General features: G+C 47.7%; 1 protein-coding gene across 6 annotated transcripts in view; it reads right to left on the bottom strand.

Moving 5' to 3' along the window:
• The window catches only part of NPAS2 (neuronal PAS domain protein 2), a 154,527-nt gene that overhangs the window by 75,044 nt on the left and 64,830 nt on the right, over positions 1 to 14,653 (bottom strand). For 5 of the 6 annotated variants that reach the window (XM_040623585.1, XM_040623583.1, XM_040623586.1 and 2 more), the window contains one exon: positions 7,849 to 7,902. In XM_040623585.1, coding sequence (XP_040479519.1) covers positions 7,849 to 7,880 — 32 coding nt within the window. In that variant the 5' untranslated portion in view covers positions 7,881 to 7,902. Of the gene's footprint in view, positions 1 to 7,848; positions 7,903 to 8,579; positions 9,872 to 14,653 lie in introns of those variants that run through there. The other variant, XM_040623584.1, reaches the window with a different exon arrangement.

Here is a 14,653-nt window from a genome sequence, read left to right as displayed (position 1 = left end):
TGGGCTGGCTGGCCTCAGTGACTCGCGTCTAGGGAATAGAATACAGCACAAGGGAATTGCTTGACTTCCAAGGCCAGGTAGGAAGAGGACACGCAGCTCCCCTCTGGCTCTCTTACCCATGAATGCTTGCCCTGGAACCCAGTCACGGGCTGTGAGGGAGCCGCCACACCTCCATGTGGGAAGCCACAGTCCCCGCTGATAGCCTACATCAACCACTAGCCGTGGGAGTGAGCATGTCGTCAGGTGGTTCCAGCCCACCATCTTTTTTTTTTTTTTTTTTAAGATCCATTTATTTATCTTAGAGAGAAAGAGAGAGAGAGTGCGAGCACGTGCGTGCATGCATGTCGAGGAAGGGGAGAATCGCAAGCAGACTTCTGGCTGAGTGCAAAGCCCGAGGCAGGCTCGATCCCATGACCCATGAGATCACAACTCCAGAGAAACCAAGAGTGGACGCTCAACTGACTGAGCCACCCAGGCGCCCCTCCAACCCACCATCTTTGAGCTGCTCTAGCTGAGACCACAGGGAACAGGGACAAGCACTCCCTGCTAGGCCCAACCAAGCTGAAGGTCCACGGGCAAATGAATGCTGTCACTTTAATCCTATACATTTTGGAGACGTTTGTTATACAGCCGCAGATACGCAGGAGAGTTAATGCCTAAGGCAAAGGCTCAGTGATGCCCGAGATTCCTTCTAGACCAGGAATTCTGGCATATTGAAACTGGGCTAACTAGTTCCACGTTATAGGATGAGACGGAAACCGATCAGCACGCAGACTAGGCCTCTCAAAGTGGAGAATTATAAACCGAGCAAAATGAACCTGTCTGAGAATGCTTATCAGGACTGGGTCTTAGGCTTCTCTTGAAGTCTCCACAAAAGGCTTTGGGGAACCAGAAACGGAGGGAGTGGTTGAGGAAGGAATCACAGGTTCTTGTGGAATTGAAATAGAGCAAGTAGGTGCTCACTGCCAACATCCGGGGAGGCGACTATGACGAGGCAATGTTCACAGGCATGACGTAAATTTTACATCTCCTTCTCAGTAAGCCAGTCCTACCCCCGAAAGGTTAACTTCCACGAAGAATCAACGAGGGTCTGAGAAACCACACAAACAAAGACTTTATAAGAGGATTCCTCTTACAATTTGGTGGGCATTGTAGAAAAACGAGACGGGCAATATGTCAAAATATTAGCAGCGGCTCTCTGTGATGATTATAAATGAACTTTATTGACTTCTTTAAACATTTCAGTATTTTTCAAATGTTGTTTTGGTGTTTTTTCATATGTATGAAAACGTGCAAAAATGATGGGAATAAAGTTGATATGAGACAGTACTGGACAAAGGGTCTTCCATGGAAAATCATGAAGAATTATGTAGGAAAAAAAAAGGACTATGGCCAGAGAAGGTTATTATTTTGTTGTTACTAATTTTGGGGTTTTTCCAGATAATTTTTAAAATTCACAGTTCCATAAAATGGAACAGATTTTGGGTTATTTGCTAATTGCCGTCTTAGCACTTTCAATGTGCTAAGGAGCCCTGAAACTCTTCAAAAGGGAGAAAAAGTAAACAGCAGGGCCCAAACTTGTTTTGGGGGGCATTTCCTCAGATTAGTGTTTCCCATTCTGGGAAATTCTGGCATAAAGCAAAGTCCATTTAAGGTCAGCGCAGTCCCCTCCTGTTCTCAGGCCTGGGTCCTCGGGACGGGTGCACACCTCCTCATGTCCCAAAGCCAGGCAGTGTCCTGCACCCCCAGACGGTGGGGGCTGGGGACACCACTGAGCTCAGGAGCTCGGTTCAAGGACAGAATGCCACCTGGGTGTGTGGAGAGAGAAGTCACCCCATGTGGCACTAGAGGGGTCAGGCTAGGGCTGCCTCGCCTCACGGAGAATTCTGGAGTGTTTTCTACTGCAGGGACTTGGCGAAGGATGACTGAGCTCAGCTGGTACTATTCTTTTCTCCTGAGCTGTAACAGGGACATCTTTACTCTTAACCGGACTTATCAGAAAATGTCGAGGCCCAAATGGGAAGCTGGCCTAATTTTCCAGTGATTCTTATTTAATGGTCACACACGGAGAATTTCACAGGAGCACAAGCCTTAGCAACTTGTCACTGAAATTCTCAAAGGAATATTTAGCTTTTCCTGCAGAAAAGAAGCATTTTCAAAATGGTGGACTTTGGAACACTCTTTTTCAACTTCAAATTTATGGAAGTTATTGAAAGGGCTTTTAGTGAGTTCCTCTTTGCCTCAGATGCTCCCAGAGAGGTTCCGGGTGTCCCTGGGCTAGGACTTTCCCAAGTTTCTAAGCCTACCAGGCACACAATTCTCTTTCTGACAACTCTTCTTAGCCGACCAAAGTACCCCACCACGGTAGAAGCCAAGAGCCCCGAATAGAGGGAGGCCCCTTTTCCATGCTGCTGTTTACTGGGCCACAGTAAGAATTAGCATTCTGCCTGCGAGCACGGTTCTACTTTTTCCCTTTGTTTGGAATACAGGATCACTCATCTGGAAATTACAGGGTAATATAAATGAATCGTGTGTCCTGATACCTCTATGTTCTTGCGATGCCGGCTGCTGCCTTAATCACCAAATAAAACAAACAGAAAGGAAGTCTCAAACATTTTTTACTGCCATTTCCCCCCCGTGTCGGGGCTTACGATGAAGTGCATAACTCCCAATCAAGAGCCTATGAAGGAAAATCACAGCAAAATTAGCGCTATCGACTCCAGCTGGAAACATCGACATATCGTGAACAGGGCCAGGCTTTTCACTCTGCACTGAGCCTGCACTCAGGGGCTTCAGCGAGCGTGCGTGGAGGGGGAGTCCTCCAAGTGGGCTCTGACCTTCATGGATCGGACCAGCGTTTCCTTTCAGACCCACAGAATTCACATCCAGAGAAATGAAACAATAAAACGAGGTCAGTCTCCTCCTCTTAACCATATTCCTCTCCATGAAAGAGCCCTTGGCTGAGAAATAGAGTTTATGAATTCTGATCATCACAGACCCTGCAGGATATGTTTCCTTTATGCCTGTTTTCCAGAATGCTCTGTAACTTGCCCTAAGCCCTCTGAGGCCAGGTTAATGCTACGTATCCTCCTTTTTTTCCTCCCACTTGCTTAGGACATTACTTAGTTAACAAATATTGACGGGAGGGTAACTGAATGGACTCAGTCATTGGTCCACATTGATACCCTACCCCTGGGGGAACCAGGAGAAATGAGCAGCCTCCTGATGGCTAAGGCTTTTCCTTCTGCAATGCGTGCTTCTGCACGGGTACGCGTATGGGCTTCTCGGCGGTGGTGCTGGAACTCCCCCTTTCCGACTTTAGCTTGTGCGTGCAAGCCGGTGTCCACTCTAAAGAGAACCTCGAGAACTGGCTCCTTTTGACCGACACTCTTCGTTCTTATTAATAAAAGGCAGCAACGGCTCTAATCTCACTACCCGTCTTCCCTCTCGCAACAAAAATGCACACCGTTATGGAACCAAAACTTCCCAGCCGGTAGGAGATAATGTCCCTGCAATGAACGCGGACGAACGACTCACTTAATATGGGACAGAAGGAAGAGGCCACCAGGAATGAGTTTCTTCTTAGTGTTCCGTTCTCTCAAGAAATGGAGTAAAGCTGCACTTTACAATACTGCAAAGTTATAGAAACTGGCCCCCCCTTGGGCACGTGGTCAACCAAAGGCTTCCATTGGGACTGTCATGGGAGGTTGTTAGGAGCCCAGACTGGGAATAATGCCTGAATTTGAATCCCCGCCCGCCCCTGCCTGGCTGTGTGATCCCACGCCTCGGCTTTCTCGGCTGTAAAATGGGGCTAATAACCACCGAGGCTGCAGGGTTGCTGTGAGGATCGCAGAGCTCGCGCCCGCAAAACGCTGCAGGCCCACGGCGAGGGCTCCGACACCTCAGCGTTCCTTACGAGCCCCGTGTCCTCTGCAGTGTGTCAGCGGCTCACACGCAGCTGCGTTTGATCCCCGCCGGAACCCTACCAAGCGGTCTCTACTATGGGCGCCCCCCTTTACGGAGGAAGAAACTGCAGCTAAGAGACGTGTCGTCGCTCGTCTGAGGACACAAAGTAAAAGTGTCAGGAGTCAAAGGCAGGCCTGTCTCATTCTAAGCTGTGCACTTCCTGGATGACCACACACACACACACACACCACACCACAAAACTACGTCACACCAGAATTAGAAACGCAGGTGTATGACTGGACCACAAAACAGTCCACTGGGAACCTCGTTAACCGGGGATTCCAAAGGTCTCTCCATCAAACTGTTTCCTTTTTGAATTCAAGGCCTGTGTTTCTGCATTTTCCCTCAAGAAAACAGCAAACAGTTCTGACACACAACGGCCACTCAGCACTCACCGGATTTACACGGGAATTCGCAGCCGAGAGTGGAACTGTGTCCGGGTTCAGAATACTTGATCAAACGATCCGAACAAACCAGGAAGTCCCTAACGCTTTGGAAACCTTGCCCAACATTGCGCGTGCTTTCTTGAGACAATGAGGGTTTTGAGCTGAAGCTGAGCATTTCCAATCTCATCCAAAAAAAATAAATAAATAAAAATCATGTGAGTGAATACTATTCCTATCAGGCCTCCAGGTGGCATTAGGGGAAGGGCCTCTCATGCTGTTATGAAACCTGCTAGAACTAGAGGCTTCGAAACGGATATCATCTTAGGATTGTGGTGCTTTTGTCCTGGTTTTTCCCAAGTGTTAAGAGGGATACTGCATTATTGCTGGTGTTCTGGCAAACGGATCTGGGTATTACCAGACGTTCTAGACCTGTTTCCCCCTCTGAGGTCAAGAGGGGGTGAGGGCTGGCCAGCAGCGTCACTACCCCAGATGTGTGCACCCCGGAGGCTCCCAAACAGGCAGCGTGGGGGTGTGGGCGCCCACAGCTCAAAGCAAACGGGGCGGGGGGAATGAGTGGCAAGACAGTGCATACGACCTGATTTATTTCTAAGAACTTTCAGCTGTGGTTTTATTGGACTGTCTCTGTCTGGTGACCCCTGAGGATGGTAACATTTCATCTGCTCAGGATTTCAAGGTAAGCAGTGCAGTAGAGGCTGGGCTGGGGCTGGGGGGCCGGGAGGTGACAGGAAGATGAGGACGGCAGAAGCAAACTCCCAGTGACTCCAAAGTTAAGCCTCAACACAGCGCTCAGTTGGGACTTGCCAGAGAGACTGAGCTGGTCCCTTCATGAAGGGATGTGCTTGTGGCCGGGGGAGTAAGGACAGAGTCTGAGGTTAGGAAGCCTGTATTTCACTTCCACTTCTGCCACGGGTTTGAGCTTCATGATGTTTGACAAGTTACGGAGCCTTAGCTTCCTCATCCGTAGAATGGGAATAACAGTGAAACATACCTCAAAGGAATGTTGAGATGACATGAGAGAATGCATAGAAAAGCCCTTAGCATCACAGGGTCAGGGCACCCAGGAAGCAGTCCACGATGGCCGGCCACCACTGCTGACCTTTTCGTGACGCTAACGAGAGTACACCATCAATGTATTAAAGTGTCCTGCATTTTCACATACAAGTGACAATTAACACGCGTGCACACGTGCACATACACGAGAGCTTCTTTGTGTATTCTGTGGCTGATGCCCAAAATCACCCTGGAGCAGGGCAGGGCAGAAATCACTGCCTGGTGTTGCAGCTGAGAAAGTGGTAGCTGAGAGAGGGGAGGGTCTGCTGGAATTCACGAGCTGGGACAGGGCCACCGTCCGCCTCTTCACCCACTCCACAGAGACCTGCGAGGAGACCGAGAGGCCAAACACCCAGAGGAAAGAACCAGAAGCCAGCCTGCCCATGAGAGAGGGCAGGAGGATTCCATTGTCATCTGGTCTGGACTAGTCTGTTCATCCACTTGTTACTTGGGACACACGGAGTTTGCCACCCTTGGAGGTTGTGGCGGAAGGTCTGAGAAGCACCGCTGTGGGGAGCCCTGTGTCCCAATGCCAAGGGAAGGGCATGCTGCTTCAGATTAAACGAGGTGTTATTTGAATGGTTGTCTGTTTAGATTTTTATTAGAGAACATTTTATTTTCCTTTTTTTAAAAAAAGATTTTATTTTATTTTATTTTTTTAAAGATTTTATTTATTTATTCGACAGAGATAGAGACAGCCAGCGAGAGAGGGAACACAAGCAGGGGGAGTGGGAGAGGAAGAAGCAGGCTCATAGCGGAGGAGCCTGATGTGGGGCTCGATCCCATAATGCCGGGATCACGCCCTGAGCCGAAGGCAGACGCTTAACCGCTGTGCCACCCAGGCGCCCCAAGATTTTATTTTAGAGAGAGAGAGAGAGCATGAGTGGGGGGGGGGGCAGAGGGAGAGGGAGAGAGAACTTCAAGCAGATTCTGCACTAAGCGCAGAGCCCCACATGGGGCTTTTTCCCAGGACCCTGAGATCATGACCTGAGCCAAAACCAAGAGTCAGACGCTCAACCGACTGCACCACCCAGGTGCCCTGAGAAAATTTCCAAACATGGAAAGGAAGAGGTGTATGATGAACTGCCAGTGCTGACTTTCCAGTTTCAACAATCCTCGCTGGCCCACCTGTGTCACCCATACCTGCGGCCATCTCCCCTGCTCCCGGATTCTTCTTTAAGGAAATACTTGGGGAATTGACAAGCAGTGCAGACTCCCCGGTGCCCTGCAGATTCACGGCGGGCAGGTCTGGCGTGCCTGGGGATTTGCTGTTCTCATGCCTGCCACCCTTCCCCCCCAGCAGGTGGCACGGAAGGCAGACACCGAACTGGGGGACCTCTGAGGCTCCACCGTTTGCAAGTGGAGGATTCTACAAGTGACAATGAGGCAATAGGTTCTGTGAAGGGAAGCGGGCAAACCCTTCAGCTCTGCAGCTGTCTGAGAGCCTGTCACAGAGGACTCGGGGACCCGCCACACACACACACACACACACACACACACACACACACACACACACACAATGGCGGGAGCAGAAAGAGATGAGACTGGAGAAGAAGGCTCGTCCTCGGGCCTGAGCGGAGGCTTTTCCCGGAGAGTACACTCTATGCGGGGCCTGTCACCTGCAGTCTGTAGTTACCTACCAACCACCTCCATTCACCTGTGTCCTCCTCACATCACCTTTATTTCCCCGAAGCCTAGCACAGTAACTGCCCCTGGGGCAGAATTATATAATGTTGAGAACATTCGACGGCTCTTTACGTTCAAACTATCAACTCCATGATTCCACACACAGTAGGTATTCAATAAATGCCCAGTGAAGGAATAAGCAAGGATAGGGTTATAACAGCTCTGATACACCAGCTACCAAGCTAGTATTTCTGGCCAACCCCTCAACCGCACAAGGTATGGGATCTCCAAGTACAGATGAGGAAACTGAGGCAGGGTATATGGAAGCGCTTAGTGCACGAGGATGATTATTGCTATGTGCTCAGTGTGTGGGAAAGATGATTTATTGTCCAAAGCCAGGCAGCTCCCACTGTGGGGCCGGGACTTGGACCCAGGTGTACCTGGCTCAGGCCGGGCCGCCTTACGAAGCAGTGTCTGTGCTGGAAAAGCGGTAACCAGTGGCCTCCGAAAGGAGACCGAGGTCACCAGGGTTAATACACAAACATGTGAAAAAGAAAACCACTTGGCAAGTCCCAGACAATGAGGAACTTCAGGATAAGGAACAAAAGCGAGGGAGCTGGTCTACATTTCATTTTTCTTTGGTGGAGCGCTGCAGTATTTCAAGGACGGTGGCTACCAAGAGCACATCCCCCAGCGGCCTGTCTTGCTGGTGTTCTCACCCATGGTGAGCAAGGACAAGCATGCTGGAGCCTGGCAGACCACACAGAACGCGCCGAGGCAGGAAAGCCGCGCCTCTTACCTCTTTGCCCTGTCTTTCTCATCTTCATCCATTAGATTTTCTATGCAGTTTTTCCTGAAAAAAAGAACAGATGATTATAGTTCTGCTTCTAGACCTTTCTTACAGTTCTGTCTGGCTGTCATCGTTTTGTTCTTATCTAACCCACAAGCCTAAGTCCAGAGGTTCTCAAGCTTTTTCGTTCCAGCAAAACCCCTTTACGTTCTCAACAATTACTGAGGACACTGCAGAGCTCTCGTGTAAGTGGGTTCAAACTGAGAAATCTTAAATACGCAAGCACTCGTTCCATTAGGTGTCAGAGCCATGCAGTAATCAGAAGTCAAGGAGCTTCCAGAAACAGTCACTGTACATCACGAGAGTAAAAAAGCAAAATAATGTGTTAGTATTAGGAAAGTTGTTTTGACCTTCCAGACACCCCAGGGGTCCCCAGATCACACTTTGACAACTGCTGTATAGACCCAGCTCAATGAAGTATCTGTGTATCTCAGACCTTAAACTTGCAAGGTGCCCAGGACATTGTAAAGCACAGACCCCATTTATATATCTGTTCATGCAAACACACAAATACCTCTTACAAGCAGCCAGGAAAAAACAGGGCCCTAAAATACTACAATCCACAGTCCTTCCTTTAAGGCATTTATACTTCCCTGGACAGTCAAGGCACACAGATGCAAGAAATTAAGTAACAATCCAGGAATGTTCTTGCAGCCCGAAGTCATCAGAGACTACCTCACCGCCCAGAGCCTGCTCTCTCCCGGCGGCTGGCTGGGTGTCTTTAGCCCCACAGATCCGGGTTCCTCGGCCACACACAGGCCGGTGAGTCTCCGCGCCTCAGAGCCATGGCCCGGACCCCTTATTTCATTCACATTCTTTCCAGAGTCCCGCCTGTCTGGGGTGCGCCCCCTCCAGCCAGCCCTCTGAGCAGAAACGCTCTCAGGGTGTCCGTGAGGCCAGAGCCTGCAGGGGGAACGGGAGGTGAAGGCTGTGGTGGCCGAGTGGGCAGAGTGACTGGGATAAGGGTGGGGACTCCGGAAGAGCTGAGTCACCATTGCCCACATGCTTCTGTTCTCAGAGGGTCTGAAGTCAGAACTCCAAACCCAGCACTCTGCAGATGCACTAACCCTCTCGAAACTTCTTGTTGTAGATGTGTCTTAATGAGGCAAATGAACCTTTGTCTAAGATAATCTGGTTTTGTGATTTGGCTCTGATACGTGCACAGGGACGGTGTGAGCTGGACGAGGAGGGAAACATCTGCAGCTCCCCATGCTGACACTCAGTCTGTTTACACACATGCCCCATTCAGTCAACGGCAGCCATGTTTTAGTGATAGATTTGAGAGACACACCATTCGGCAGTTGAGGCTTGTATCATAATTAAAATGGGGTTACCACATCTGCAAGCAGGCATGTGCTTAATGTTTTCCAGATGGAATCTGTTCAAAGTTTTAAGACACGAAAAATGTGATGTCAAGTTATTTAGTGAGGCACTACCCCAGGTCTGTACTCCCAGGAAAGTGCTGGCTTCAGATGTGTCCAGGGCATGAGTGAGGACCCAGCCAAGCCAAGCCCTTCACCAGGTGCCCCCGGAAAGACCGTGGTCATTGGGGGGGAATGTGGGCTTCGTGCTGAGGTTCCGGAATCCTGGGATTACTGGGATGACTGGGGTTGCTTAGTCATAAATGAAAACTTACAAGTGACTAATAGCTGTTCTTTATCAACCACATCTTCTCTGTTTTGTATTTTTGGTCCTTAAACACTTCCTGAATCCATGAAGCCTTGATGACCTACACCTACTTTCTCTTCTTCCTTAGCGCTCCCGTTTCCTTGCCTGATTCTTGTTACTTGACGCTGTCTACGCTATTCTGCTCAACTGCACCTGTGTGAAGAGACGGCACGTAAGCCAGGTTCCCGGAAGCACCTGCCGCGGGAGCTCCACACCCACTGAGCCTATTGTCTCCCAGGCCCTCCCCATGGTTTTGTCTTTAAGATTTTATTTATTTGAAAGAGAGAGAGAGAGTGAGCAAGCGTGAGTAGTGGGGGATGGTCAGAGGGAGAGGGAGAGGCAGACCTCCTGCTGAGCAGGGAGCCCAATTCCAGGAACCTGAGATCATGACCCCAGCCAAAGGCAGAGGCTTAACCCACTGAGCCACCCAGGGGCCCCTCCATGGTTGGTTTTTTTTTTTTTTTTTAATACTAAAAAGACTGTGGTGAAATACACATTACATAAAATGTGTCACTTTCCAGCGCATAGTTCAGGGGGTTAAGTGCATTCGCACTGTTGTGCAACCATCACTACCATCTCCAGAACTCCTTTCTTCTTGCAAAATGGCAACTCTGTGTCCATCAATCACTAACTCCCCATTCCCTTTCCCCCAGGCCCTGCAGCCACCACTCTACTTTCTGTCTCTAGCATCTGACTTCTCAACGTCCCTCCTGTACATGGAGTCATACAGTATTTGTCCGTTTGTGGCAAGCTCATTTCAATCTTAGTGTAACATCCTTAAGGTTTATCACATTATGGTGTGTATGGTGGTTTTCTTCCTTTTTAAGGCTGAATAATATTCCACTACATGTTTATACCACCTTTTAATTATCTGGTCAACCATCCACGCACACCGAGCAGCTTCCAACTTTTGATTATCATGAGCAGTGCCGCTATGAACATGGCTACACCCCCACCCCCCTTGTATTTTTGAGCCATCCTTTTTTTTTTTTTTTAAAGATTTTTTATTTATTTACTCGACAGAGAGAGAGATAGCCAGCGAGAGAGGGAACACAAGCAGGGGGAGTGGGAGAGGAAGAAGCAGGCTCATAGTGGAGGAGCCTGATGTGGGGCTCGATCCCACAACGCCAGGATCACGCCCTGAGCCGAAGGCAGACGCTTAACCGCTGTGCCACCCAGGCGCCCCTTGAGCCATCCTCTTATTTCATGATGTGGAGGAGCTAGATGGGACCCAGAGGCACAAGAGGGGGGTCAAGGGGAAGAAAATCTTTTCTGCGAGGCCTGGTTAAAAGAACAGCAGAGAAGTTTGAGTTAAGCTTAAGAGAGTTTAAGTCAACTACTCAACTGCATAGTTTGCAATTTTTGCAAATTAAGGATTTTGAGCAGTGATCTTTTTTAGGACCACACAAAGCCAGGGAAGAGAAAATGGAGCTTAAGTGAAGGCAGAGAAGATTCTGTCTGGGGCTGAGAAAATTACTGTTGATGTGATTAACCCCCAGAGTGAACAATGGAGGGAAGCTACAGAAGCTTTACTCAGGACAACCACACGTGCTAAGTGCGTTAGACATTTATGAGATCTATTGGTCAAAATCCCTACAGGAAACGGGCTTCATTACAGTGGTGTAGGTGGGGTCTAGGGGAACCTAGAGGGATGGTGCGGTTACATAGGGTTGGTATCAGACGAGCTGTTAACACCTCCGAGGGTGAAGGGACCAGAGCGAAACAGTTCCCAGACCTGGAAGGAGTGTGTCATACAGGGGAGGGGGCATTTGGTGGACTGGTGCATCCAGCCTGAAGAAACCTTTTCATTAAGAGGAGAGTCAAGGGAATAAATACCTCACCTCACTCTCCGCCTGCCTCATCTCCCGCTGGTGTCTCCTATTGGCTACACCACCCAGAAGGCTGAGGCAGGGAGCCCATGATGTCAGCGGTGTGGGGGAACCCCGGGTGCAGAGGGAAGGGTGGAGAAGCATGAAGGGGAACAGGAAGGATGCCCAGCACGCCAGTAATGTTCATTTCTGAGAGCTTCTTCCTGTTCTTGGTTTCTTGGATTTTCTGGAACACAAACTATCTGGAGTCTTTTAAAACCTTTCACATTTCCCCAAATTTGAAGGATAGGCATTTGCATCTAGGAACTAAACACTCAAGAAATAATAACATGATAATGATGAGAGGCTGAGGAAAAGAGAGCCCGGCAGAGAAGATCCTTGGAACTATTTAAGCCATAAAATCAGTAATGATAGATTGTAACCCACAGAAGAAACTATTCATGAGTCCCTACTGATACAAATAATTAAACAAATAAATAAAGCGCCATTGGTGGGGGGGGGGGCAGATCTCCCTTACAGAAGAAGTTCAATTCATATATGTTGAAAGAATATAGGAAACAGAAAATCACCACGAGTACCCCATAGCACTAATTGTTGCAGGCCAGCTCCACTGATGGATGCTGAGATGAATATGCAGAAGTTTGAGAAGACTCAGGATATCTGCATAGCTTAAAGTATCTCCCTTGATATATTTATTAATTACAAAGGAGAATGGTAACTTTATAAGTGGAGAAGGTTGGCAGACACCACCTTCCCTAGGGGTCAAAATTAACAGCACCAGTGTAAGTTATTCTCAAGTCTTTTGGTGGAAGTAACTGCTCATTCTCTTGGGTGTTTATACCTAGGAGTGTGATTGCTGTATCATAGGGTAGCCGTACGCTTAGGGTACTAAAAACTGCCAACTGTTTTCCAAAGTGACTGTACACTTTACATTTGTACCAGGAGCACATGAGAGTTCCAGAGGTTCCACATTCTTGCCAACACTTGGTATTGGTTTCTTCTGGTCATTCTAGTTGGTGTGTTGTGGGATCTCATTGGGATTTGAATTTGCATTTTCCTTATGATTGGTGATGCTGAGTATCTTTAATATGCTTATCGACCACGGAGATAGCTTCTTTTATGAGCGGTCTGATCAAATTATTTTGCCTATTTTTTCTTTCTTCTCTTTCTTTCTTCTTAAAAATTGGGCTGTTTGCCTTCCTTGTACTGATTTGTAGAATTTCTCTCTTCTGCATGGAGGACTTTGCTGGAGCTAGAGATCAATTTCTGAACACTTTCTCCTAGTCTGTGGCTGGCCTTTTCACTTTCTTCATGGTATCTTTTAAATTTGATAAAGTCCAGTTCATAAATTTTTAATTTCATGGTCAGTGATTTTTGTGTCCTCAGAAATCTTTGCCACCTCAATGTCATGAAGCATTATCCTGTTTTCTTCTAGAAGCTTTATCATTTTAGCTTTTACAATAAGATCTATAGTCCATTGCAAATTAAATTTTATGTGAGGTATAAAATAGTGGTCAGGGATCATCTCCCCCCCCCCCTCCGATCTGGACATTCAGTTACTTCAGGATCATTTATTTAAAAAACATTTCTTTCCCTATTGAATTGCATTGGCATTTTTGTCAAATGTCTCTTGCGATCGTTTATGTATATTTACAGAATCTCTGTTCGGGTCCATCTATCTACAGGATTTCGGTAGCATGCAGACACACAGGATTTTTTTTTTTAATTTAATTTTTTAGAACTATTTGGCCTTTACAGAAAATGCAAAGGCATTACAAAGAGTTCGTACATACCCTGCATCCAGAATCCCTTATTATCGACACCCTACATTAGTATGGTACATTTGTCACAATTAATGAACTGCCACTGACACACCATTACTAAATAAAGTCCATACTTTATTAATCTTTTCTTAGTTGTTACCTAATGCCCTTTTCCTGTCCCGAGATCTCATCTAGGACACCACATTACACTCACTCACCGTATCCCCTTAGGCAACCCATAGATGTAATAGTTTCTCACATTCTCCTTGTTTTGGATGACCTTGACAATTTGGGGGAGTATTTGCAGAACGTCCCTCAACTGGGGTTTGTCTGATGTTTTTCTCACAGTCAGACTGGGCCTATGGTTTTTTAGGAGGAAGCCCACAGTGGTAAAGTGCCATTCTTACTGCAGCATATCAAGGGAATTAACAGCATCTATCACCGTGACATTGGCCTTAAGCTCCTGGCTGAGGTAGTGCTAAACTTATCTTTAAACTGCACGTTAGCGACTTTACACATAGTATATGCGATATTTTCCTTCAACTTTCAGATACCCCTTTTCCAGATGAAGAACTGCTAAATTTAAAGTGGTAGATCCAATTACGGATCTCAAAAAAGTACAATGAACATACTATCTTCTCTGTTCTTAGATTTTGATACATAATCATTGAACTTTGGTCAGACTGACAATTGGACCCGTTGCTTTCAACTTAGAGGCACTTCACCTGGAAACACACTGAGTACATCATTTGAAGACAGCTAACCTGCTCTTTAGGGAAACTTATTCTGCTTCCCACTCTGTGGCATCTTGCATTTGTCTATCTTCAAGCCAGTTCTACGAGATCTTAGCTCCTCTGGCTTTATAGGGATTCTTGGTAGCAATGCGGTGTGAGCTTTCCAATTCTGTGCTTCTTATTTAAGATTCTTGGCTATTCTAGGTCTTTGCATTTCCTTGCAAATTTTGGAATTTACATTGTCAATTTCTATAAAAATGCCTGCTGCAACCTTGATTGGGATTGTGTTGAGTTGAGACTGTGTAGAATCTAATTTGGGAAAAACTGAAGCTTAACCATCTTGAGGCCTCTGATCCCTGCACACGGCTTCTCTCTGCGAAGAGGTAACGGAGTGTATTCACTGAAGCACTAAGCAGTCCCTGAGCGCCAGGCAACCTGCAAAGCCCCTGCTCTCGTGGCTCCTAGAGGGTGGAGGGCAGGTAGAGGGGAGTGGGGGCGAGCCACAAGCAAGTAAACACTGTCAACTGCTGGTAACTTCTGTGGAGAAAACTAAAGGAGACTCGATGTGGGGGTGGGGGTAGGGAGTGCTGTCGTGGGCTGGAGTCTTGCTCTGGTGTTTTAGGGAGTCACATAAGGCCTCACTAATAAAACCACGTTTGAGCTGTGACCTGAGGGAAGTGAGCCATGGGCATACATACCAGGCAGACTGGACAAAGTTTGGCTTTTGCTCTGAGGGAATGGGAAGGCACTGGAGGTTCTG

The sequence above is a fragment of the Ursus maritimus genome, unplaced genomic scaffold, assembly GCF_017311325.1.
Source record: "Ursus maritimus isolate PB19 unplaced genomic scaffold, ASM1731132v1 scaffold_6, whole genome shotgun sequence".
NCBI lineage: Eukaryota > Metazoa > Chordata > Mammalia > Carnivora > Ursidae > Ursus > Ursus maritimus.
Note: the sequence above shows the minus strand (reverse complement) of the source record. Positions and strands in the feature narration are given on the sequence as shown.